This window comes from Curcuma longa, chromosome 3, assembly GCF_044706935.1.
Source record: "Curcuma longa cultivar G26 ecotype Majalengka, Jawa Barat chromosome 3, ITB_CL_G26_1.1, whole genome shotgun sequence".
Lineage (NCBI taxonomy): Eukaryota > Viridiplantae > Streptophyta > Magnoliopsida > Zingiberales > Zingiberaceae > Curcuma > Curcuma longa.
In genome coordinates, this window is record NC_133863.1 from 10,169,270 (window position 1) to 10,194,303 (window position 25,034).

Consider the following 25,034-nt stretch of genomic DNA (forward strand, 5'->3'; position numbering starts at 1 on the left):
ATATAACTCGGAATGTACTCTTGAATGCGATACGTCTGCTACAATTCCGGATCTAATGACAATTTTTTCTCAAAATTATTCTCCAATTATTTTCAGCGTCGATGACGAAGGGGACGTCGATGGGGAAGTGGGCGTGAGGCGGCGACAAGCGGCTCATACGGGTTGTTCTTTGGCGGGCTTGCGATGGGGAAGAGGGAGCGACGATGATGAGACGAGCGACGAGGAGGCTGCGGTAGTGAGGAGGCAGATGCGGCAAGATCTGTTATTCTGGCGGCCCTACACGGTCGGTCCCATGACCATTTATGAAGAGGTAAATCGAAAAATTATAGTTAATCACGACGGAGGAGGATATTACTTCGAGATTCAAATCCTTGTCCTCTTTTGCAAGTCTGTTCCATCATAACCAACTGAACTATGTTCCGGAGGCGAAGAGATTCAAATGATAGGGAAAAAATGATATGCTATATGAAAAATGTAGTATAAAATTCAACATGACACACTCAAAAGCATGGATGTGGACTCCAATGATAATTTAAATATACTGCATTAAAACCTTAATCATTTTATGCTATAATTATAGAGAGGACCACAGATAGTGCAATGATTAAAACTTGGATTGATTCAATCATTTCCTAATTTAAAATAGAATAATTTAAATATATTTTTATAAATCTTAATCATCTTAATTGAATTATCTTATTAATATATATATATATATAAATTTATTTTAAATTTTAAAAAATATAAATAGATTTTATTTATTTATTATATATATTATTAGTAATACAGTAAATATTAAATTATATTATATATTAAAATCTCTAAATAAATACATTTTTATTATACTATTTAAAATTAATCAAATAATATTAAATTATATTTTATTTTCATAATTTTTTATTATATAATTATTTGATAATCTTTAATTATGTATGATAATTTGAATCAAATACATTTCAATGTTCACTCTTTCAATATTAATCTCATAGTGATTTAAAGAGAGTAAATTATAATGACTATAAGCAAGCTCGTGGGAGGGATTTATATTCCCCAAGAAATTATTTTTTAAAAGATTTGATCTCCATTTTCATGTAATAATTTATCATCCAAGTATCAAATTGACTGTGATCATGGAAGCTATAATAAAGTATATGTCCCCAGGGCCATGGTGCCGCGGTAAAACATCTATGTCACTCAAAGATTTCGATTCCTGATTTACCCTTCTCATGCGCTTCCTGATTTACCCTGGTAGCCGATGGAAAACTTTTGTGGGACCGGATCGGTCACTCCAGGGATTGAGTCAATGCGACTAACTCGAATTATCATTTTTTTTATAATAAAGTAATAGTTATGATCATAATTATTACAACGAGTTTAATTCTATTTAAATAATTTTAATTAAATTGATAAAAAATATTTTAATATACTATTATTTTATATGTAATAATTTTAATTAAATTAAAATAATTTACCGTAAAATATTATTTTATTTATTTTTAAAAATATCCTTTTTAATGATAATAAATATAGGGGGCGTTTTTTTTAAGTGCACTTTTATTTTTGTAAAACTTGCCAGTAACGAAAGCCACGGCAGCAACTCCCCCGCACGTGCCCTCCACGTGTTTATCCCCGCGCGGCAAGTATTCCCCGTGCCGGCCGTGCTCGTTTGGCGACAGATAAGAGAGAGAGAGAGAGAGAGAGAGAGAGCTTGAGCAGGCGCACGGAGCCAGGTCCATGGTCTTGGGCGCCGTTTTGGGAGGCACCGCTCCGCCGTCGCCGTCGCCGTCGCCGTCGCTGCCGCCCTTCCCACGCTCTTCCTTCCCTCGTCCACTCCCCTCAGCCGTCTCCATGGCCGCCACCTCCGCCAATCGCAGCGCCGGCGCTCATTCCTCCTCCCCTTCGCCCAGATCTAACCCTAGCGATCCGCCTTCGTTGCTTGTTTTCTCAGGTCCTCACCCTATTTTAGGCTTCATGTTTCCTTCTTCAATACGATTCTACTGCATCGTTGTCTTCGTATCTGATAGACTGATCTTGGAGTAATGTACCTTGAGATTGCCTCAGGCGGGACTGCGTTCAACGGTGTTGTGGAAGAGCTGAAGCGGCTTACAACCAGAGTGGCCCATGTTCTTCCTGTATCTGACGACGGTGGGAGTACGGCCGAGATTGTCCGCGTGCTTGGTACGGTTAGGACCATCGCTTATACTCTGGATTAGTTCTTGTGACAAGGCTATGATTGTGCTTATTTATGCAGCATTCGTGTTTTACCAATCTTATGCATGTCTCGCAGGAGGACCAGCTGTTGGGGATATAAGGTCAAGATGTTTGAGACTGTCCGATGAAAGCACTTCTGAGGCACTTGCAGTTCGACGATTACTTGGTCATCGCTTATCCCGTGATGCATCAGAAGCTAGGTTAGAATGGTAAGCAATCGGCGCTCTTACCATTCTTTCCTTTATGGTATGTTTTTTTTCTGCTGACAGTGATATCCACTTTACAAGCATACCTAGCAAGCCTTTTTTTTCCAATAAAAGTTACACTGAATAAGCTAACTCTGCCATACTTTTTCTTCTGCCTGTAAAGTATATATGCAGTCAATAATTTACTTTGTTGTTGGATCCATACTACCTCGAGCTGAAAATTTGGCAGGTATCAAATTGTTGAAGGAGAACATTTTCTATGGAATGGTGTGTCACGACCTTATGGGGAAACAATTCGGGCGTTTCTAGCTTTTTTCCAATATCAGGTGACATAGTATAAACAAGATTGTGTTTCTCCATGGCCACATTATTCTTTGGACATGCTTAACCAAAGGGCCTATTAACTTTACCATCTTTTTAGACAATGTTTTATTTAGTTAAACATTTATATACCTAGCACATCTATGTTCTCAGTGTGTTAATCAACTTTTAACTTTTCTTCGTTTGATTTTAGTATTCATCTTTCTCTTCATGGGTTTTTTTTGCATCAAGTTGTTCAAAATAGCAAACATAATGCAAAACATCACATTGATTCAGTGACACAAATAAAATATAAATTGACTTTTTGGCAATGGATTGTTGATGATTGATGAACTCATTTCTTTGCTTGTGAGATTGTTCAACAACTCACTGTGATTCTGTTTTAACAGATCCTCCAAAGGTCCAGTGAGTCATTTTGCTTCAGTAATGGAAGGTTTGTCTTTAATGCTAAGATCAGAGCTTTTGTTGTTTGTTATGCCAGTGATTGGTGAAAAGATGGTAGTTTGAATATTCATAGGTTCCTGCTGTTGCAGTTGGGATTAACATTAAAGTAATTAGTTTAATTTTCTCATTGGTCAAAATTAATAAGGATGATTAGATGAGAACATAGGTCACCTGATAACAAAATTTGGAGACTAATGATAACACTATGGGTTTGTGCCATATGTCTTCTATGTATGTGCCTTCTTATATGCACTGATTCCCTGTTTAGTATGAACTATTTACTTTTTGGTGCTACAAAGACAGAAACCTGAAAGCTTTTTAGTTTCCAACCAAACAGGTTGAATGGAGACCATTAATATATTGTGCATGTTGTTTTATTCAAAGCAGTGGAAACCCACTCCACTGTATTACCATGCAAGTCTTTTATGAAGGTCTCCATTTTTGCAGAAATTCCTAATGTCTATGGGCACAAATCCCTCTAAGATCAGAGGCATGTTTCTCATAGTTATACTTAACTACTTTCATGTTGTATGATATGTACCACACTAAACCCTTGCCTTCCTTGTGGGAAGCTAAGGACAGTGGACAAAAAAATCTAGTTAATGGAAGCAAGATAACATTCGATAGCAATTCAAATATGTAGGCAATGTAAGTTGAAGTTCCAACTGAAATGAACCAAAATTATCCTTGGAATTTACTAGCTAATGTTTGAAGTTAGTCACCCATATATAAAATATATTACCTGTGTTATTCACTGCCATAGCCAAACTGGACTTGCATATGTGCGTGCTGGTACCCTTGAATTCCAAATTGTTGCTTCTTGATGTTCATAGATTGGTCATGAGTCACGCTCGTAATAACAATTATTGGATTAGTTGGTCTATGTGATACTTGTCATGGTAATTTGGGTTGCATATGTATGTATCTCATCTATTCACAGGCAACATGAATCTACTTTAGACTGGAAAGTTCTAGCTGATCAAATCAATCGAAGTATTGAAGCCCATTTCTCTGTTATAAATAGTGTCTATAGGTTGTTGGTAGCAATTATACATCCTTTATGGTAGTGAATAAATTGGTGTTTAACCACTAAATTACTGAATTTTCTTTTACATGGAAACTGAACTCATCATCATCAATCTGTGTTATGGAAGTTGAATTAGTGCACAAAATTACTGAATTGTAAATGTTTCAGATTTGCTGCATTTATATGGGCCTTTTAGTGGTTCATATATTTTTCACATTTCGTGGATGTTATTTGAGATCTAATAATTAGTTAAAACAGCTAAGATATAAAGGTATGTTGTAACAGATCAATTTGCTTTTGCAGCATTGGAAATTTCTTCTTTGCTGGAGCGCGTATATTTTTTCAGTCATTAGATGCAGCTGTGTTTTTGTTTTCACGTGTCTCAGATATTCCAAATGAAAGTCTGGTTCTTCCTGTGATTTCTACCAATGACAGATTAACATTGGGATGTGAATTATGGGTATTTGCATTCTAACTTAAATCTTTTAAATCAAGATCTTAATATATATCATATTGTATCATCTACTGATTTGTGTTTGTTGTTTTTTCTCACATTTATATTTTACCAAGGTTTTAAATTTTAATACTCTTACACCACTGGTTTGAAGATACTCTGGTTTATACTTGCCTTACCACTGTTATACCAGACAGAAAATAGAAAATGGAAGAAATAGTCATGTTCTTCTTCTTTGCATCCTTTTCTCTGATTCTTTTGCTGTTCATTATCATTGGTCATGTTAATCTGGATTACCTGGGTAGACGTCAACAAATTAGATCAGTTTGTCTAGATGTAGAAGGTTAGCTTGAAGGTAGGCCATCCAATGATACCATACTGCTAATTATCTTGTGTTCCTGCAGTGTTGAGCATTTGCCTAACAAGGGCAAATCGATCAGTCCAATCTCACCCCACCAAGAAAAGTAGATAAGCTATGGCTTAAACTATTCTAGTAGGGTTGTTCATGACAGGATTGGTGTATAATATCAGGCATTTCTGAATAAAAATAAATAAATCATGTTGGAAATAATTCATAACTTGAAGATAACAGTTAAATTATGTATAGCGCCCGTACATATGTTTGCACTATTAAGTTTGCCTTCAGATTTTATATCATACTAGGTTCATTCAGTTTATTGATATTTTTTTCTTTCATTCCTGGTAATTATGGGGAAAACTTCTTTCTTTCAAGTTTGGTGTAGTTTGCTATGAAGATGTTATTTATAAATGTTTACTTTTATCCTGTCTGAATTTTAATTCTTAGGATGGAAGTATTATACGTGGTCAAAACGAAATTTCACACCCAACTAATGGATGCATGGAACCTATTAACAAGGTATAAGTGGAGCAGAGCTTGCCTCTCTAGGTCTGTGCCCACACTTTTCCTGCCATTTCTTCATTATAAATTTCTTTATCAACATTAGGGATCATTCAAGAGATTCCATATCTTTCTTATTTATTTCCATTTTGGAAAAGAGGAAATAAATTTATCTTTCATCAAGCAATAGATAGCACATTTATTACCATGTGTGACGGTTAAAATACTTGCTGTGTTGTAGGTAACATACATGATCATGAATCTAGTGGTACTTTAGATTGTCAGTGGTGTTTCAAAGGGCACATATACCATATCTTTCAACCAAAAGCCTTATAACATGCTATGAAGCTATTTATTCTGCAAGATTTCTGTTATTGTATCGTTACTATCCTCTTCAGCTTGCTCTTGTTCTGATTGGTTCATAGCAACATGTAATACTGGTTCATTGTCCATCAGGTTTTCTTACTTGGATGGGAATGAGAGGAAAAAAGAAGAAATGAAATAGAATGATAGATTTCTCTAGTTTACTTGGAAGGAAATAGAGGAGGAAGGAATTTAATTCTAATTTCCATGCAAAGGGGAAAGGGTGGGACAAGCTGTTTAACTGCCATCCTATCTTTTGGTTCAGTTAGATCCATAATATGTAATAAAATGCCAGAAACAATTAATATAATCCCCAATTAATTTAATGGTCGATGAAATATTGTATGAACGATTTATACTTAATTGAAGGTTAATTGTTGGGACAAATCCGGTTTGATGATGATGAGGATGATTAAGGTTAATTGGCTGTTCATACATACTAATGTTTTTCAAAGGAAATGTTCTTTTTTATTGATCTCGTCCATGTAGACATATGATATCTCATTATCTGCTTATCATATGTTCTAGTTTTTTTGATGGTTCTGGATGTTTAAGGCTTTAATTTGATCGCACCATGCAATCTTATTGGATTTATTCAATTACCACAATTTTTATTATTTATGTTTGAATCCACTAATTTTTGAACCATAAAATCACCTAGTATAGCTGATGCATCACTTATCTGTCAGACCAAGATAGCCGTTCATCTTTTAATTGTTTCATGGATTAATCACATGTTACTTGATAACATGACTTTTGTCCTTGTGATGTTTTAATAGTTATAGGGATTTGTCTTCCAACCAATATCTAGTGCTTTGTATATGATTTTCATATGAAGTTGCTGTGTCATGTTTATCTTGATGGTAATTAATGCCTCTCCAAATGTGATTCTATGTATCCAGTTAAACTTTGCTTGCTTTCCAACTTCCACTGTGCTTTTGTAAATGACCTTGTTTGAAATTATTTGGTTCAAGTAATCTTGATTGGAATTTATTGGTTTGCTTCTGGATAGGATTGTGCTTCAATCTCAAAATTGCCTTCTGGAATTAAACGAGTCTTCTACATGTCTAGTGAAGGTTGCAATTTGTTGCATGAGGTTAGTCCTATATCCTCTTTAGATGCATGGAGGGTTCATCCTATGGGTCACCTACTATTTGAACCTTGTGTTTTTTTTCTAGTTTACTTTCAATCTGTGTGCTGTACAGGACATGATATATTTCAGTTAAATGTATGCCACAGTCTAGTGATTTTTTGTTCTGTACTAAGGCCAAGCAACTCTTTTTTGATTGTTTCCTATGACCAAAAAGAAAAGTTTAAAGTCTTTTCTAGTTATCCTAATTTTTACAGTTATAACTTCTGGTCTTTCTTGCCCTATATCCAAATGCCATGTCAGTCACCACTAAACAATTTTTTCTTCCACTCATTCCTGCTTATTTATTTAGATGAGTTAACCTTTTGATCCTCAAAGGAATTATTGTCATTTAATATTATCAAGCATTGAAAGGATTTCTTGGTGACAGGCAATCAACTCTTTGTATTACTCGTGTGGGGACATATGTGGCTACTATTAAAGGATATTAAAATCTTTATATTGACAAAAATAACTAACATATATCAAATAAAGAATCCTAATCACTCCATTCAATTCACAATTCCTAAGAATTGCTTTTTTAATCGTTAAATGAACTGAATAAAACTATGTTTCCTTTTCATAGCATAGATGACTTCACTAACCAGCATAAGCATGAGCCTCTATGCGCTTGCGTAGCCCTTGGCCAATCTAGGTGCTTCCCTGACATGTAAACTACTTAAAGGGATCACATATCACACATGCGATGTGTTCTCTTCTAAAATGCCTAGGTAGTTGCATAGAGGAAAATGGAACTTGCCTGATATTGGATGAAACTAGATTATATATAAGCTTAAGGTTTGATGCTTGTTTTTAGATCACTAGTTCTGACCAATATTATTCAAGTTTATTTTTCCTTTAGGAAGACCTCATTTCGAACATTACTGATGTTACGACCCAAATATCTCTCAACACTAATTCAAAGGACGGGATCGACTTGCCACCATGAGAATTCTATCAGTATCATTTATGTTCACTGTTGGTCTGTATGATAAGGGCATTACATAAGCATGCACATGACACATCCTTTAGCCACCCAACAACATAAGCATAACTAGTAGATAAACAAACAAACTTTTACACAATGCCACATTTACTAACACTAGCAAACATAATCCAGAAGAACATAAATGTTAAGAGAACAAAAAACAAATGTTGCCTCTGAAGTCTGCATGAGAATTCCCTTGAAATACAATAGCTATATATGCTTTAGAACCATCACCTAACTCCTTAATCTAATACCTCTAGCATTTACCTTAGGAAATCTAGAGGCAAAAACATAAGGAATGCCAGTTAGCACAGTAACTGGAAAAATGCATCAGTATTTATGCAGCAAGAAGTGTTACCAAAAAGCTAATAGGAAATGGATTAATATAGCAAATTATGTGTAATTTAAATAGCTTAAGTTATCAAGTAAGCTTGAGCATAGTGGACCTGTGTGTTATCCTTCACTTTGAAGCCATGAAGAGGTACACCATGTATGCTGAACAAAGTGAGGAGTGCTAATTGGGTAGTAGATCCACTGTGATCCTCTTAATTTTTTTACCCAAAAGAGTAACTAGGTGTAAGTCAGAGTTGGCGATGAGGAAGAAGATGACAATGCAACTCTCCGGTGTGATTTTTTGTCATCTGGATCTCAACCTGGATTTTTCCATACATCTCAATCCTAAACACAATCAAACACTATGAACAAAGGGAAGGGGAAAGCTCCGTCAGTAGCTACCAAAGCTAGAATATCTATCAAATACAAAAATTGGTCGATAGGAGAAAGGACAATTGGTGTGATTAGGTACGATTATTTTGATCTTATTGATGAACAAGAAATTGATGAAAATGACCAGACTTCATCACCTTTGCTCCTATTGTCCTGGTTATGTTTGAAATGTTGATACAATTTTTGATAATAGTGCAACTGATAATGGAAGAGATGATAGTGAAGATGCATGGTATAAGGATGGAAAATCAAATAATTGCGTTTAGGGTTGAGATGTATGGCAACCTTTATGCCAAGATCCATAACAGAAATATAATGGAAGGCTACATTATCATTTTCTTCCGCGCCTCTCTACTTTACTAATTTAATAGCTTTAATGTTATTAAGTAAACTTTAGAATAGCAAACTTGTGGGTTATCCCTTTAGCTCCAAAACCATAGAGAGGTCCATTGTATGCACTTTTCATAGATAGGATTAGTATAACTAATGAAGTAGCAGATCCACTATGGTCATCTCAATTTCTCCTATACATTTCAACCCTAAACACAATCAAAGGATGACAAAGGGAAAAGAAAAGCTCTAATGATACTAGCAAAGAGAAATATCTTCAAAAACAATTTCGGAAGCTAACTGAGAGGAAAAAGAGCAATGGGCAATTAGGGACAATTATCTCGATGTAATCCATGTGCAAGAAATTAATAAAAGTGAGGAGACTTTGTCCTCTCTGATACTGTTATCCTATTTAAAATGGTGGTAGTGACATTGATGATAGTGAGGTGATGATAGTGGAGATAAATCAAATGAAATTAATGATTATTGAGATTTGCAAGTGAACTTAGATTTCTTATCAATCTTCCTTCTATGATTCTAATCCATTATATGGTGATTCAAAGCTCAGTCACTAACCTATGAGTATTTGTAACATATACTTGTGCTTATTTTAATTATGTCAATCTAAGTTTTAAGTTTTATTTTAAGTGGTTAATCAAGAGATATATTGATGGACATGTGAATGAATTAAATTAAATGTCAAATGATAATCAAAATAATATTTTATTTGGAGTTTTAAAAATTATAGTGTTGATCTTAGTCGAACTCTATAAGAACTGATGCTCCTATCTAATGATTGACACTCATTTTGTTCTTAGTAAGGTACAACAATCATGAGTAGCGATGCATCTTATATTTTGATAACTTGTTTCTTTAAAATTTTAATTCAATTGACTCTCTAATTGTTATATGCATATTTTGAAAGAAGACGAGCCAACGTAAAAGAGATTATAGGATTAAAATTCATCTAAATTCATCTTGGTATGCTTGAGTTTAGGCATGGTAGGATATATCTATGTTCATCTTGGTATGCTTGAGTTTAGACATTAGCATATCAAACTGTATTGATTCTGGCCACGGTCCAAAATTTTGGCTTAGAATGATAATATAGACCTCGATTGTAGTTTGTACAATCTTAATTGCCTTAATTTCATTTTTTTAATATTCAGTTACTGAATTATTCATTTTCTAAAACTCTTTACCTGTACCCACCTGCCTGAAATTTTGAAAAAGAAAACAATTTTATTTTACATTTGAAGGCACATGATCTTCATAAGAACACATGATTACCTCTTTGACTAACATACTGCTTCTACTCTATAGATATAATATTCATTAAAGAGCTATTTATCTTCTTTACAACTAAACTATTGTTAATTAAGATCAACAAACAGAAGATTTTAGCACACCAAAATTACCATTCTCGTGTGTAGGTTTTCCCTGCAGCTAATCCTACTGTTCTGGAGCAGTTGGGGAAAGTAGATTGCATTGTTTATGCTATGGGTTCGCTTTTTACCTCTATTTGCCCTTCATTGGTAATGAACTCGAAATCTTTTTTCTTGTATTTTTTTTCACATTCAGTAATCATCTCATCTAAGATGTTGATTGTCTTGATTTGTCATCAGGAGCAATTTCTATTTTGTTTTATTCTTATATAAACCATACTCATATATGAACATACAGATAGGTGATTACTTGACTCAAATTTTTTCTTTATTGATATTGGTAGACTTAGCGCTATGATGTTTGGAGCTTTGAATTCACGTGTAAGCTTGCATTACCAACAAGGCTGCAGATTTTATAAATTCGTTCATTCTGCTTGAACTGATCTTTCAACTAAGCTTTACTAGAACATAGTAATAGACCTTGCCTGCTAAGCATTGTTGAAGTTAGACCCAACTTGCATTTGTTTGCAACTATGACAACTGAGATGTTATTGGAATTATTTCTATTTGGCTGATGGATGTTGTACTTGCACATGCTAAATAATTTGTGAAGCTCTCCTAGAGCTGTTTTTGTTGATTGTTGGTCACATTAAGGTTGCTGCAAGGTAACTGAACTTTCTGTTTTGTTGAGCAACTACAAATGCATTTACGGGTAGGTTCTCAGGACTATAATTTCTTCAAACTTCCAGCACCTACTTTTGCATGGAAGCCTGTGCTTCTTCCTTTTATTTTTTTTACCATTGGATTAATGAGAATTCAGAGTCAGACAAAACAGGGTATAATTTCTGTCATTCATACACAACCTATCTCCAAAAGACTCATAAAGAAGTTGATTTCTTTTCTGTAGTCCCTTTTTATGCTATGTTAGTTCTGTCCCACTATTTTCAAAAGGAACCCAGCGTAGTTATCGTACTTGGACTCATTGTCTGCCGCTTTTATACTCATATTGAGCACTTACACTCCGAGTTGACACTGGACTCTCCAAGTTGACACCCAACAGTCCTGTTGTTTACATAAATTTTTGTAGTAAACTGTGTTGGACACGGATTCTCAGATTTGGGTCCTATTAATACAGTAGTTGAGTGCTTGGGCACTAAAAAAGCACAGAAGAACTTAACTGCCTTAATTTGTCAGACGGGCAACTTCAATTAGGCATCACCTATGCCAGTATTTCATGAGTGCTGCTAGCATGGGTCCTAGTGAGGTTGCTTGTTTGCCTAGACATTAAAAAATCTGACTAGCTAGCAGTAAAACACGCCTTTGTGGTAAGAAAAATGATACGCTACATGAAAAATGTAGCATGAAACTCAACATGACACACTCAACTGCATGGATGTGGGCCCCACTGTATGGAGTGTGTCATGTTGAGTTTCATGCTACATTTTTCATGTAATGTATCATTGCTCTTGTGGTAATTTGCGATGCTATCAACATATAGCTCGAGCAACAAATTTCTTTGTCTTCAACAGAGTACTCTAATGAAGAAAAAGTGTTTCGATGCAAACTCCATGGAAGTTTGAGGATCATAGCAATTTCCTTATTTTCCGGGCAATTGGTTCTTCTAAAGCAACGGATGTTGAAATGGAAATATTGACATGAAGTTTGGATTACTATTGATCACTTCATGCAAAAGAAGGAATTCATTCAGTATATTGTTGGCACTTTCTAGTATATGTTGTTCTATGCTGTAATTATTTTAAAACACAATTTCTGCAATTGACATATTGGCACACCAAAATCTCTTTGTAGTTCAAACATGGCACATGTTTGCAGGTTTTAAACGGGATTGGTGAAATTATTGCCTCAAGATCTATTCCCAAGGTTGTATTCTCTCAACATAAAATAAGATCACAATTATCTTGGTGATGTTTCCCTATGCATCATTAGGCCACTTGTTTCTTTGTGTTCAAAATATATATTTTTCTCATGGACACTTTAGTTAGCGTTCTCATTTTCTTGCTCATGTGATTAAGGCTGTTTATATGATTTACCTTCCAAGTAAAATGTAAGTGTATAATTATTTCTAACCCTGGTCCTTAGCTATATTGATTCTCTTGTATGAAATTCAGGTGCATATGCCTATCCTTGATATTGTTTTTTCTGGAAAGTCTCTTTGTTAGGTGCATACCAGGTATTCCCAGGATAGTTTAGAATCGTGTTGACTGGTATCGATAACAAGTACTTAGAGTGCAGTAATATACTCCAGTTGGAACATACCCAAATGTTTCTAAAAGCTATGTTCTCTAAATCAAATGTTAGCATATGATGATGTCCTTGTAGAAAGATTTGGTTATCTAAAGCACATTGGAAGGTAGGAATAGGTTATACACCCCAAAAGAAACCCAATGGATGATGTGTTTTTCTATAGCTTAGTTTAAGCATATAATTGGACTATCGTATTGATTGTATCTTAAATTACCAAAACATTATCGTTCTAGTCAATGTCCAAAACTCCAACATGATTCAAGATTATGCATCTCTATTGTTGCGGGTTACGGGAATTTTCTTCATCCAATATTTCATAGTCAAATTGTCTAGAGTTGCATTGCAAGATGGTAAGTAGAGATAATTTTTACTGTTTACTTGGAAAAATTGTGTTTTCCAAGGTTGTTCAAAGACCATATTAGCTATGAAAACAAATTGCAGATATTTGATGCAAGATAATAGATCACTATTCCTGGTTTATTGTGGCATCCAATTGTATAATGAATTAGGGAAACTACTATTTCACAGCTTGTGTTCTCTTAATATAAAAAATGATTCAACTTTTGACTCTAGAATTCATGCGCTTGGCAATAGTTCTTCCAAATGATTTTCGGCATATCTTATGGCCTACGTCCTGTTGAATGCAGGTGCTTTTGTTGAATGGTACCCATGATAGGGAAACTATTGGTTTGTCGGCATCTGGTTTTGTGATGGCAATTACGGATGCTCTAAATCGAACATATGGAGATCCTGGAAAAAGTTTAAAAAATAGTGTAAGTTTCTCAATTTATTGCAGCTCGACGTATTCTCCAATATTTCAGTTTTATTTATTCCACTGAAATGCCATTTGAAGAGGCACATAAAGACATGGTTATAAAAAGATTCATGCGTGAGCACAGGTATATTTTAAAATTCTGACTCTGGTCTGGTTTTATTTTTGGTGCAAATGCTACAGTATGGATGTCGACCAGCTTAAACACCCAATACGGTTCGACATAGGTCAAACAATGTCAACATAGTTTTGTACTGGCTTATCCCTCTGATCATTTTCCACTTGATCTATATACTTCTCAAAGTGAGAAATACATTGATTTCATAGTCAACATTAATATTGTTAAAATAAATAATACATTAATTTCATAATTGTTACATCACATCGAAACAATTTTAATAAGTATGTTAGTGGTCAATCATAATTGTTATGTTTGCCCCAATTTTAAACAGTATGTTACTGCTCACTGTACTAGTTATATAACAGTTGTCCCATAGCTAAATTTATGTCAGTGCATCAATGATCTTTGCTATTTTAGTTAATAACTACACTTAATCTATCTGATTCACAAGATGTCGTATCCATTCGATCCACAAAATTTCCTTTTTGGTAGTAATGTTGTTCATTTGTATATTTTGTGCAGCCATTTGACTATATCAATGCTCTCTTGGTTCCTCAAGATGGTCAAATCCCAATAGATCTTCAATGTTTGGCTGCTCAAGGGATCTTTCGGGTGGTATGCTTTTCAAACAAAATATGTCGCAACTTAAAACTTGTCGAAGTAAAGCAATACTGTTTCAATTCTATTATATATCAATTCCGAGGAAAGGATCTATTATATATATATATATATTTATTTATAAATTATGTTATTGCAAAAGTAGTAGTTTTGCTACCTATTACAGATTGTTTAGTTATTGTTTTTGGTGTTCTTCAATTATGTTACTACAATTAGTATACGCCATTGTAAGATTGTGTTCTTCAACTGGAATTGCTGCATCTCACTTGCAGGTCCGTGTGGATTGTATACATGATCCCAAGGTGGGAGCAGTGTTCGAGCCCAAATCGCTGATGAAAGCTCTTGCCGATCTGATACTGGAATACGAACAAACCGATCTCAGCATGGAGAACGATCAGGCATGTTGAACTGGATACTACATCGGGTTTGTTTTATATCGTTCTCATCAACAACAGCTGTTGCCTATACATGTTGATCTTCCATTTTTTTTTATCTTCTCGTCAACAAAACCGTTATCTTGCATCTTACTAAATTATGAATTTATTTTACTTTTATTCATGGATTATAAATTTAGATAACATTCGTTTCAGTTCCAACCTCACTTACCTAGCCGAACATAACAGTATTTACAGCTCCTAAACCAGTATGCCTCCATGGTTACATTGTAATTGTTAAATCCTCCAGTGGATAATCAGAGATTCGAATTTCAATTGAGATGCACTGTAGGAGATTTTATCTCTAATAAAAAACAGGTTTAAGAATATTACTTGTTTGGATGGACTCTATGAGCATTTTCTAATTTATTTTATTTATCTTAGTGGTCGGTAAAAAAAAATTTTATGGGATGAGATTGATCAGTTAAATCGATTTAACACTTGTTTGTATTAAGTTTTATTGATTTGTTTAGTAAATAAATCACTTCTCGGATTAGAGTTGGTAGGAGTAATACATTCACCAAATAGACATCCTTGATAGTACAACTACACGTTCAACCAAATAGACATCCAGTTAGCAACCAAAACTATCTAGATGTGACTAAGAAAAAAATTTAAAAGAACAAATAAGAGAATTTCACCCCAAATAGACATACATTTAGCAACCAAAACACGAATTACGATAAGAATCAGAATTTTAAATTTTAACAGGAATGAATATTTTGAAGATTGACTTTTAAATGTAGTGTTTCGAAAATGAAAGAAAAAGTCATCTACTTTCAACATTAGTCAGATAAAATTTGAAGATTTGGATTATCCAAAAACAAAAAAAAAAGCCTTGGCAACTATATGTTCTACCAAGCGCTAAACCCACTCAAATTAAACATCGGGAGTCCAAATCGGCATATAATCGAAATGAAATGCTCTCTAGGAACCTGAGTGGTTGAGGTTTTCTGAATAATTTATTTGAACAAGTTTTGAAGGTTGAATTGGCCACCCCCTCTCAAGTAGAATGACGAAAAAAGGACATCGAGACTCCAATTTTTGTGACCATGGAAATCTCATTAACTTTGGTTGGCGAACTTGAAACCCTTTTCTATCGAGGCTTTCAGTTCTGGCTTAAGCTTTTCCAAACCCTCTTTCTCGTAGTCAGACAGGGGCCCTAGTCCGAGAACTTCTTCCACGCCGTTCTTTCCCAACCTCACCTGCACCACGACAAGGAGGAACAATTAGTGTGCGTGCTAGGGCAAGATAAATGATGCACTTGCAGATCTATGCAGATGTTATGGATATTCACAGGTGCATTAACATTTCTGCCCTTGTGAATTCACTATTATGATGGCTGAGGAGGATCTCTCTTTTGAAACATTGAAAGAGAAAAAGGAAAGCACACGTCTAAATTACCAACAATGGCTTGGCTTCTAAAGATGCAGAAGATCTAGATTCTAAACGAAAAAGCGAAAAAGTATTTAACGGTTTCAACACTTGAATCAGGGGAACATTAGTAAGCAAGGATTTGCCACATTATCTACAATTGGCCTAACCAGTAGAGAGAACTAACCTTAGATGCAAAGAATGGCAACTCTGTAATGGTTGATTGCACAAATGAACACTCGACGACGTCTGGAGCGCCATTAAGACCTTTCAAACATGCATCTGCAAAAATTGCTCCTGCGTATCTGCATGATTATCTACCATTTAGTTTCTAAGAATAAATTTTAACGTTTCGCTGCAGCTACATCGCCGAAATAGAAAAAGAAGAAACAATTCAGCCGTTGATTATCAATAGCTAAGACATATAATAACATACTAGTCGAGTTACATTTCAAGAATTATATGGTTTAAGTAACATCTAAGCAAGATATAATATGGTTCACAGGATAAGATTTGATCCAAATCCAACTTAACACATTTAATTAAATGTGTTCATAAATTGCTATCTTAAAAGTGGAACCAACTAAATGATCTAATTAAGTTATATTTATCGGGCTTAGCATTAAATTTAAATATGGATTTTATTTTATGTAGAGGCTTATTTTATAACTCTTTAGTTATGAATAGGGGGGTTGAGGTTCCCAGTTCATATGTAATCCTAATTTTAGTGACATCCCATCATTATAAAATTCTAAAAGGGTGCATATTGATATGGAAGACTTCAACAAGATTAAACATCCATCGATATGAACTCAAGTATGATTCAGATATACTATTGTTTATCATGTTGATATGATATGGAGGATTGTGGATTTAGATTTTTGTATTTGGAATCTAAAATTACTTTCTAGCACAAAAGAGAACTGAGTGCCTTAAAGCACAACACAGTCTTCTTTATATATACACATGGCACTCTTAATAACCAATAAGAAAGATTCAAATCTCACAACTGAACTAATTTAGCCTACAATCTTGCAATGATACTCAAAACAAATAATGACATATTTGCTAGGTAAAGAGATGCATCATTAAGATTTGATTATAAAAAAAAACAGAAATGCATCATAACTTACGCCATTGACAAAGTTGCAGAGCCTTTTCCAGCCTTTGCCTCCACAACCTCCGTCCCACCATCCTGGGTCCTCTTGGTGAGGGCCTCGATATCCTCATGAGACAAATCATTACTAGCAGGAGTTGCCTGTACAACAGAAACCACAAGTTACCAAAGATCAATGGAAGTGCAAAAGCCAACATTGCTACATCAAATCCAGAGCAATCACCTGGGAGAACAGAGGCAAGATGGTTACGCCAGCATGCCCACCAACAACAGGAACATTAACATCTGCATAAAAGACAGCATTTTTCAATTGGAATGTTTTCATCACCGAATCAACACTCCGCTATATCGCATAGGATAAGAAGAGGGCGTTACCAGCTGCAGGAACATTAGCTTTCCCAGCATAGAAGGTTTTAGCTCTGACTACATCGAGGGTTGTGACACCGAACAACTTTCTCTCATCGTATGTTCCTGCCTTCCTGAAGACCTCAGATGCAATTGGCACAGTAGAGTTCACTGGGTTGCTTATCATATTAACGACAGCCTGATCCAGAAACAAGAGCACAAATTGATTCTCCTTAAAGGGGAAAAGATAAAGAGGGAGTTCATATGTCAGTCGAGGCGCAAGATACACATACATTAGGGCAGTACTTGGCGATGGCGGTACATAGGGATTTAACGATGCCAGCGTTGATGTTGAAGAGATCGTCACGAGTCATGCCGGGTTTCCGTGGCACGCCTGCGGGGATGATCACAACATCGGAGCCCTCGAGCGCCTTGCCGAGCTGCTCCTCGCCGGCATAGCCGGCCACCTGCAGATCCATCGAGTAACAGATCCGGAACCACAGATCCGATCAGATCCGCCGCGAGGGACCGGTGTAAAGAGGGCAGAAAGAGCGAGGGAGATGCGCTAACCTGGGCGCGAGTGTTGATGTGGCTGACATCGGCGGCGACGCCGGGGGTGCCGGCGATATCGTAGAGGGCAGAGGCTGGAGACGAGGGGGTTAAGCTTCATGAGGAGGGCGAGGGGCTGGCCGATCCCGCCGGCGGCACCAAGAACGGTGACCTTGCGATCGGGGGCGGAGACGGAGGAGAAGAGGCGGCGGGCGGAGGGGCCGTTGCCGCTGCGTCGGAGCGCGGACTCGGCGGATCTGACCAAGAAGCTCCTCATGGTTCCGAACGGCCAAAGGAGATAGACCGAAAAGGTGCGGAGAAATGAAGGGAGGGTTAGGCGTGGCCTATTTATAGGGAGGGAGAAACCGCAGTCGAACAAAGAAAGAGCCAGTGGAAGCACAAATTCTAATTGATTATTTTTATTAAAAAAGGTATCCTATATGATAAAATGTGCCTAGCGATCTCACATGTCAGTCTCAATTAAAGTAAATTTTGATTATATGTGAGGAGGTAAATCGAGAAACTGCAGTTAGCCACTACAAAGGAGAGCATTGTGTCGATGTTGAATTTCATCCACTTCAACAACTCTTTTCGTCGTAACTAATTATATGCTCCGAAGATTATTAATCTAGGTATCCGAACTATCACGAAGGTGATTAGTTGAATATTTAAAAATTTTACATCAAATAAATCCGAGAAACACACAAATGAGTCATGACAGACGATCCAACATCACAAGTGATTCGAATACACATAGGAATTATCTTGTATAGGAATTGAATTCTCATTGTATGTAGAATTGTCAAATGGGCTAATCTATGACAGAGTGAGATCAATCTATCAAAAATCCTTCATATGATAGGGTGGAACGGATCAACCCACCAACTTTGAGGATTGAAAAATCTCCAATTCAACTCAATCTAAATTGGGGTTCGATTAAGCGAGCCAACCCGTGAACTTGTAAAAAAATAAAAAATATAAGAAAATATTAAAATTTTTAAATTTCAATTATAGTTTAAAATATATAAAATTAAAATTTTTAAATTTGAATTGCAGATTTAGTTGGATCAAATTCACTAATCTATTGAGTTTCCTACTTTAATTTTAAATTTTGAAGAAAAAAATAAATTTTCTAAATATACGAATCAATCAAGTCTGTCACAAGTCGACCTACGCATGTCGCGGATCTAGGTAGATCAATTCATCTGAATCTATCTTAAATGAATTGATAAAGTTTCAACTACAATTTATTTAAATTGTTTAATTTAACAAGATAAATTAATCAATGAGTCCAATCCAAATTAACAGTTATAATTGTACGAGAATATCTCACTATTTTCCATGCCACTGAGTCTTGATTATTGAATTATCATTTTGTCGGGTCAACTGAACATTTAAAAATATTATTGAATCTAATAATAATATTATTATCTACTCAAATGATTTTAAATTAATTTAGTATTTATCATAATTTATTGGCGTAATTAAATCCTAAATGACTAATTTGACCATGACTTTTCGATGTGTTTGATAAAGATTTCAAATCATATGAGATATAAGACGTTGTTGAGCATAATCAATTAAATATCAAATTAGGGTTTGTTCATTCATTAACCTCTCCTTCCTTTGTAATTAGCTGTAACTATTCGAAATCGTAGTCATTGGGATTCTCAACTATTTGAAGTTGGCTGTGTGATACTTAACCTACCTTCGCAATGCGGACGAGACACTTGAAGCTTCTTCATCTTCCGATGAGGGCCACCTAACAATCCCTAGCTCTCGGCACTGCTTCTTTATCACTATCAATTCTACGGTCATCTCCTTTACGACCTTAATTATCTCTTGATCTTCTCAATCCTTAAAGGGGTATTTAATTAAGGATTATCATTGATAATCTTAGTTATCTGTCCAAAATTATTGATGATATAATCTTATTTGATTTAGGTTATAATACAATCCCAAGTAATACAATATTACTACCACATCAACAAATGGATTATAATCTGGGAATATGATTACCTTTCAGGTGCGTTTGGTTGGGGGTAATCTGTGATTACCTTGGTTATCCATCTAAGGTAATCAATCAAATCCTTGTTTGGTTTAGGTAATCGCTGATTCCGAAGTAATATGTCATACCCGACACAGCATACGTCAGCAAAAAAGGTTATCTAACTCGGAATTAGAAAACCAAGAAAAACTTAGGTAATTACTGATTCCGGGATTAAATAATTTTTGTTTACAAAATTATCCTCCCCTCACCCCTCCGCGAGCAGCCTTCCCCGATCGCGAGCTTCCTCTCCCGTTGCGTGCGAAAACCTCCTCTCCCGTCCTTCTTGATCGCGAGCGAGCCTCCTCTCCCGCGAGCGAAAGCCTCTTCTCCCGTCCCCGATTGCTTCTGCGAGCGAGCCTCCTCTCCCGCGAGCGAAAGCCTCCTCTCCCGCGAGCGAGCCTCTTCTCCCGCGAGCGAAAGCCCTCCTCTCCTGTCCGCTTCCGCTTGCTCCCTTCTCTAACAGCGGCGCCGGCGATTCGAAGCCCTCTTCTGTCTTTCCGTTCATCCCCGCATTGAGCCCTAACCCTAGGTAAGGAGACACACCTAAACTACCTCTTTCTCTTGCTTTGGGCAGCATGAACGCGAGACGCAGAGAGAAGCGTGATCCCATGGGCAGCCGACGACGCGATGGCAAACGGCGCGAAGAAGAAGCGGGTAAAAACAAGTTCCAAATCACCATCCACTCTTTCGATTTCAATCTCATCGTCGTCTCTTTCTGTTTGTCTCTTCCGTAGACGAATCGCTCTGCCAGGTTGAGGCATTCCAAGTTCGATGCGGGTCGTGAGCAATTGCTCTCTCAGAGTAAGTTTTTTTTTTTCTAAAAGAACCTATTTTCATTTCTTTGATTTAGTTTGCTTTTGATCGCTCCTTAATTTGATCGGTTCTTCTGCTTTGTTTGGGGATCAGCTAGGTGCAAGAATGATTGCAAGATTTCTGGTTAGGCTGTAAAACTACATCAAGTAATGGAAGAAATATCTACTATTCTGATTAAAGGTATTGAAAGAAATGCAAGTAGGTGAAAGTGGCTACTCTGAATCGACTTGTGGCAATGAACCAGCAGTAGCGTTTAGACTCTATCTCAACATTCTCTGCCCTCGAGTCCGCCTGTATGATCTCTATCAGAGCTATCGGGTGTTGACTTAGATGCATAGATGGATGATGTTGCGTATCCAATCAGACTATTTTTGTTGCTCGGGGATCACATTGCATTGTGCCCAAATTGGAGTATTTGTTAAATGGGGTTAGAGAGTTAGCTATTCATTGGGTTGCTTCAGAATTAGTTCATTGTAGATCAACAAGCATCTTGTTGTAGTTGAACGTGGAGAAGGTCAAAGAGAAGAAGTTTTACCAAAGAAGAATCTATGTAAGCACATAAATGTGGTTTAAGAGATCTGTGAATAGTTTTGGTGATATTGCTCTTTGCACTTGGTTTAATTGCAGGATAAGGTTCATATTAGTGGACTTCGAATCATTGATCATATTTGAATTTTATATAAATTAGTAATTGGATTTATATAAATTATTCTTGATCTATATATAATAATAAATAGATTTATAGTAAAAGGATTTTGCATTTGTGGTTGTAAGGCACCTATTACTTCAAATCATTGATACATTTGTGGTCAGAGATTTGAAACCTGCCTCTCTGCCTCTCGCGTTCTCGCTGCGACCATGGGATCACATCTTAACGTCTGTGTTTTTGGGTTATCATGTAAAAAAACGATGACGACGATGATGATAACAAAGCAATGCAAGAAAGTTGTCATTCGGCACAAATGTTTGTATGATAAGTAAATAACAAAAAATGAATCTGGATGTTGTTATAATTGATTGGCTAATTATTTTTTTATCTAATAGCTCGATCTTTTGAGATAAATAATTAGCCAATCAACTTTAATATGACATATGTAGGAGATAAATAATTTATAATATATATTATATTATTAATATTATAATTAATAATTTAATTTAATTTTAAAAATAATTAAATATCAAATTAATTTAGTTGTAAAAATGATTATAATTGAATTAGGGATAATATAGTAAATGTAAAAATAAGTAATGTATTAAAACCTTCAAACGAACAAGGTTTTGTCTCATTACCTAGGATTAAACCAAACAACATTAGGTTATGTTTTATTCCCTATAACCTTGGTTATTGGTTATGTGATTACTTGGTAATCACATAACCAAGGTAATCACGGATGACTCCCTAACCAAACGCACCCTAAACTTTAAATAGGTGGATTAGACCTATTGAAGATTGTTGATGGACTCGAAAAGTTGGAAGTACAAATTTTGTACATCTCTTGCACTTGTGCAAGCCCAAATAAATGTGTAGCAATCATAAAGATATCAATTATGTACTGAAAATAAATACAATCAATGCTAACAACATATTTAATGTGGTTCAGACCTCCAACCCTACTCTATGGCTTATTGACTCATTGGATGAGTCACTCCATGCAAAAACCTATTCCGTCAAGAGGGAGAGAAACCTCTTATAGAAATCTTTATTTACAAATAAGATAAATAAGCATGAAAGAAAGTTATAGAAAAAGAAGCTCACAAGAGCTTAAGATCTATAATCTTTAAGATCTTGGGTTTTCTAAGAGAGCTCAAAGGAGCTACAACAAGAATAACAAAGTCTATTCAAAGATTGTGGGTGGTGTTATCAAGCTCCCATTGCCACTCCTTGTATAACTTTGGAACCAATCTTGGATAACTTCACACAATTGTTTGTTTGAATCTAATTGACTCAACTTTGCTTCAGTCGAATGAATCGCTAATCACAAAATCTTATTGCTCTAACAATGACTATTTTTCAATTGACTCAACCATCTTCAGTCGACTCAAATCTATTGTAGTACTAGATAAACTTACAAGCTTATCTGCGAATGGATATCATCTTTAGTCCAAACAGACTTTGTCAATTCAAATCTAAGTCAGTTGACTCAATCTCTTTCAGTTGATTAAATTGGTCAGTGCAATGAACTTATCCACCCAATGAATACTTTTGAGTGGACTCAAGGACTTTTTAATTGACTTAATTTAAATAGGAAGTAACCTTATCTTGAATAGAGAACTTGCAATCGACTCAACAGTTAACTCAACACTATAGTAGTCATCTCAATCTTCTCGAGAATCTCAATTTTGCTTATCTTATGCTTTGTAAGTTCATGCAATGCTCCAAGATTTAGCTCAATCATAGACTTTGACTAGGAACTCAGCGTTCCTTGGCCAAAGACTCTCCATAAGACAAACTAGGTAGCCTTTATCTAGTTACCTGGCATTATCCTCAATGTTGCCCAAAAGCATGAACCTAGATTACAAGTCACTCATAATCTCTCACCTTTCGTAATCTTCTAGATCTTCCTTTGTTGCAGCTTTATGTTGCCCAAGAGTCCACCACTCTAGTTGACTATAACTATCATTAGTCAACTCAATCTGCTCGAGAATCTCAATTTAATCAATTTTCTCATCTTATGCTTTGTAAGTTCATGCAATGCTTTGAGCTTGAGCTCAATCATAGACTTTGACTAGGAACTCATTGTTCCTTGGCCAAAGACTCTCCATAAGACAAACTAGGTATAGCCCTTATCTAGTTACCTGACATTATCCCTAATGTTGCCCAAAAGCGTGAACTTAGATTACAAGTCACTCATAATTGCTCACCTTTCGTAATCTTCCAGATCTTCCGTTGTTGCAGCTTTATGTTGCCCAAGAATCCACCACTCCTCAAGTCCTTAGATCTTTGGATTCATCAATCCCTCTAGGTTTCTTCACATGTCATCATTTGCTAGGTCATCTACGTAGTCTACATCTTGTTAGGCCTCCCAAGAGTTTGCCTCAATGTTACGTCCTTAGTGCTTCAGATGCATTCACATGCCATCCTTTGTTAGGTCACCTATGATGCTCTCCTTGTTCTAGGCCATCAAAGCTCTTGAATAACTAACGACATATGTTGTTCATCCTAAAGTATACCTTGCTAAGATTTTTTCAAACCCTTGGATAGCCCATACCATCCTTCATAGCTCAACGAGACCACTTTGTACCAAACCTTCAAGCCATCAGGCCAAGTCGGTCGTGTCAAGTCGTTCATGTACAAGCTGCCAAGTTCTTACAAGACATGATGTACACAAGTTAGAAATGCAGACAAACGTAACTTAAATTCTTTACCCAATACATTAAAGCATCGTATCTTGGCCGAACACAAGCACTTAGGGCACCATTGTGCCAAAAAGACATACTACCTATTTCTTTGAATAATTTGTTAGGCTGTATGGTCTACTGAGCTAGGCAGTATCATCGAAATTTGTCATTTAGGTAAATAATTGAAACTTGATATTGATCAACACATGGAATCTCTCCACCTTTGTCAATTGTGTTGTTGTATTACGCCTTGGTATGAGCACATTGTGTTGAAAATTTTCAGCTTGTATCAATAGTGTACTTGGGACAAAAACTCGCCTTGTTTTACTTTTTTTTTTACTTTTTTTCTCTCCATCTCTAATTCACCATCAACATCATGTGTCAGCGCTTTGATATAGTGCTGAAACTGTTCCATTTGGGATAAGAACTGAAACTCTATCATGATTCAAAATTTTGAACCTTGATAAAATTAAAATACAAATTTGCCTTATTAATTTTTGTAATGCATGTTTATAATCATTTGTAACCTATTTCCTTGTAAATGCTAATACTAATAACTTTTAATTGGTATAAATTTATATTTAGAGGGAATTAAGTTTGAAACCATACCAGCACAACTCAACAGGGTAGCAAAATTGTACCATTCCAATCAAATAATGAAACTCATGCATGGTTTGATTGAGATTTGAAACTTTGATTAGGCCTAAAAAGTTTATATATGTATTCTATCCAGGGAGGGATAAGATAATACTAATCCTATTTCTCTTACTTGGTAAGAGAGTTAAGCCTTGCCT

At 35.7% G+C, this 25,034-nt stretch overlaps 2 protein-coding genes and 1 long non-coding RNA gene across 3 annotated transcripts; 2 read left to right on the top strand and 1 right to left on the bottom strand.

Moving 5' to 3' along the window:
• The first annotated feature begins 1,734 nt into the window (after positions 1-1,734).
• On the top strand, positions 1,735-14,783 carry LOC141824726 (uncharacterized protein YNL011C). The gene is made up of 13 exons (XM_074712055.1): positions 1,735-1,948; positions 2,062-2,178; positions 2,288-2,420; positions 2,647-2,743; positions 3,128-3,171; positions 4,513-4,669; positions 5,469-5,540; positions 6,898-6,981; positions 10,492-10,593; positions 12,277-12,324; positions 13,356-13,481; positions 14,124-14,216; positions 14,492-14,783. The coding sequence occupies exons 1-13, from the start codon at positions 1,735-1,737 to the stop codon at positions 14,624-14,626; spliced, it is 1,422 nt and encodes a 473-aa protein (XP_074568156.1). The 3' UTR covers positions 14,627-14,783.
• Positions 14,784-15,410: 627 nt separating this feature from the next.
• LOC141823203 (malate dehydrogenase, mitochondrial-like) lies at positions 15,411-18,343 on the bottom strand. Its single transcript, XM_074710468.1, is given in 8 exon segments — positions 15,411-15,858; positions 16,215-16,332; positions 17,161-17,285; positions 17,368-17,429; positions 17,520-17,688; positions 17,783-17,956; positions 18,060-18,128; positions 18,130-18,343. Coding segments are annotated over 8 exon segments (1,044 nt in total). The 5' UTR covers positions 18,316-18,343; the 3' UTR covers positions 15,411-15,717.
• A 2,112-nt stretch (positions 18,344-20,455) lies between these two features.
• LOC141822797 (uncharacterized) lies at positions 20,456-21,522 on the top strand. Its single transcript, XR_012601359.1, has 3 exons — positions 20,456-20,742; positions 20,823-20,889; positions 20,995-21,522. It is a non-coding gene; the product is annotated as an uncharacterized LOC141822797 (long non-coding RNA).
• The last annotated feature ends 3,512 nt before the right edge of the window (positions 21,523-25,034 follow it).

Coding starts and splice junctions, on each gene's coding strand:
- LOC141824726 (XM_074712055.1), top strand. CDS start 1,735: ATGGTCTTGGGCGCCGTTTTGGGAGGCACCGCTCCGCCGTCGCCGTCG. Junction 2,744..3,127: donor TAGCTTTTTTCCAATATCAG/GTGACATAGTAT, acceptor CTGTTTTAACAG/ATCCTCCAAAGGTCCAGTGA. Junction 12,325..13,355: donor CCTCAAGATCTATTCCCAAG/GTTGTATTCTCT, acceptor TGTTGAATGCAG/GTGCTTTTGTTGAATGGTAC.